The 562-nt window shown below is 35.1% G+C and overlaps 1 protein-coding gene across 1 annotated transcript in view; it reads left to right on the top strand.

The window, feature by feature from the left end:
• Window positions 1–6: 6 nt before the first annotated feature.
• The window catches only part of LOC106871390 (leucine-rich repeat serine/threonine-protein kinase 2), a 21403-nt gene continuing 20847 nt past the window's right edge, over window positions 7–562 (top strand). The window contains exon 1 of the mRNA XM_014917813.2: window positions 7–127. Within this exon, the coding sequence (XP_014773299.1) occupies window positions 73–127 (55 nt within the window). The 5' untranslated portion in view covers window positions 7–72. The remainder of the gene's footprint in view (window positions 128–562) is intronic.

Raw genomic sequence — 562 nt, 5'->3', positions numbered from 1 at the left:
GTGGTTTATAATGAAGTGAGGCAGGCTCTTGGCTTCCTTGTTACTGTAGCATCAACAGAAAAAGAATTCTCAATGCTTGGAAACATCAAACTAGAAATTCAGAATGTAATGAATGATTTCTTCCCAGGTTTGTTAATTCTTTATTTCTTGTTTCAATTCATCATGCTGGTTAATATTTACCTTTAACATCAACATCACAACCAAAACCATCACAACTGCTATAGAAGCCACCACCACCACCAACACCAACACAACCATACAGCAAGGCATTTTATCTTTTACTTGTGTCAATCATTAGACTGCACCATGCTGGAGCACTGCCTTGAATATTTAGCTGAATGAATCAGCCCCAGTAATTGCTTTTCTTAAGTTAGGTACTTAATCTATCAAGTCTGTATTGCCTAACTAATAAATTCTGGTGACATAAACATTACCATAAACATATATGTATATATAAACAACTGGTGTTTGTGTGTTTATATATATATATATATATATATATATATACATAGGCGCAGGAGTGGCTGTGTGGTAGGTAGCTTGCTTACCAACGACATGGTTT

Source organism: Octopus bimaculoides, chromosome 9, assembly GCF_001194135.2.
Source record: "Octopus bimaculoides isolate UCB-OBI-ISO-001 chromosome 9, ASM119413v2, whole genome shotgun sequence".
Taxonomy (NCBI): domain Eukaryota; kingdom Metazoa; phylum Mollusca; class Cephalopoda; order Octopoda; family Octopodidae; genus Octopus; species Octopus bimaculoides.
The sequence above is the reverse complement of the archived record's forward strand: the minus strand, read 5'-3'. Positions and strand labels throughout refer to the sequence as shown.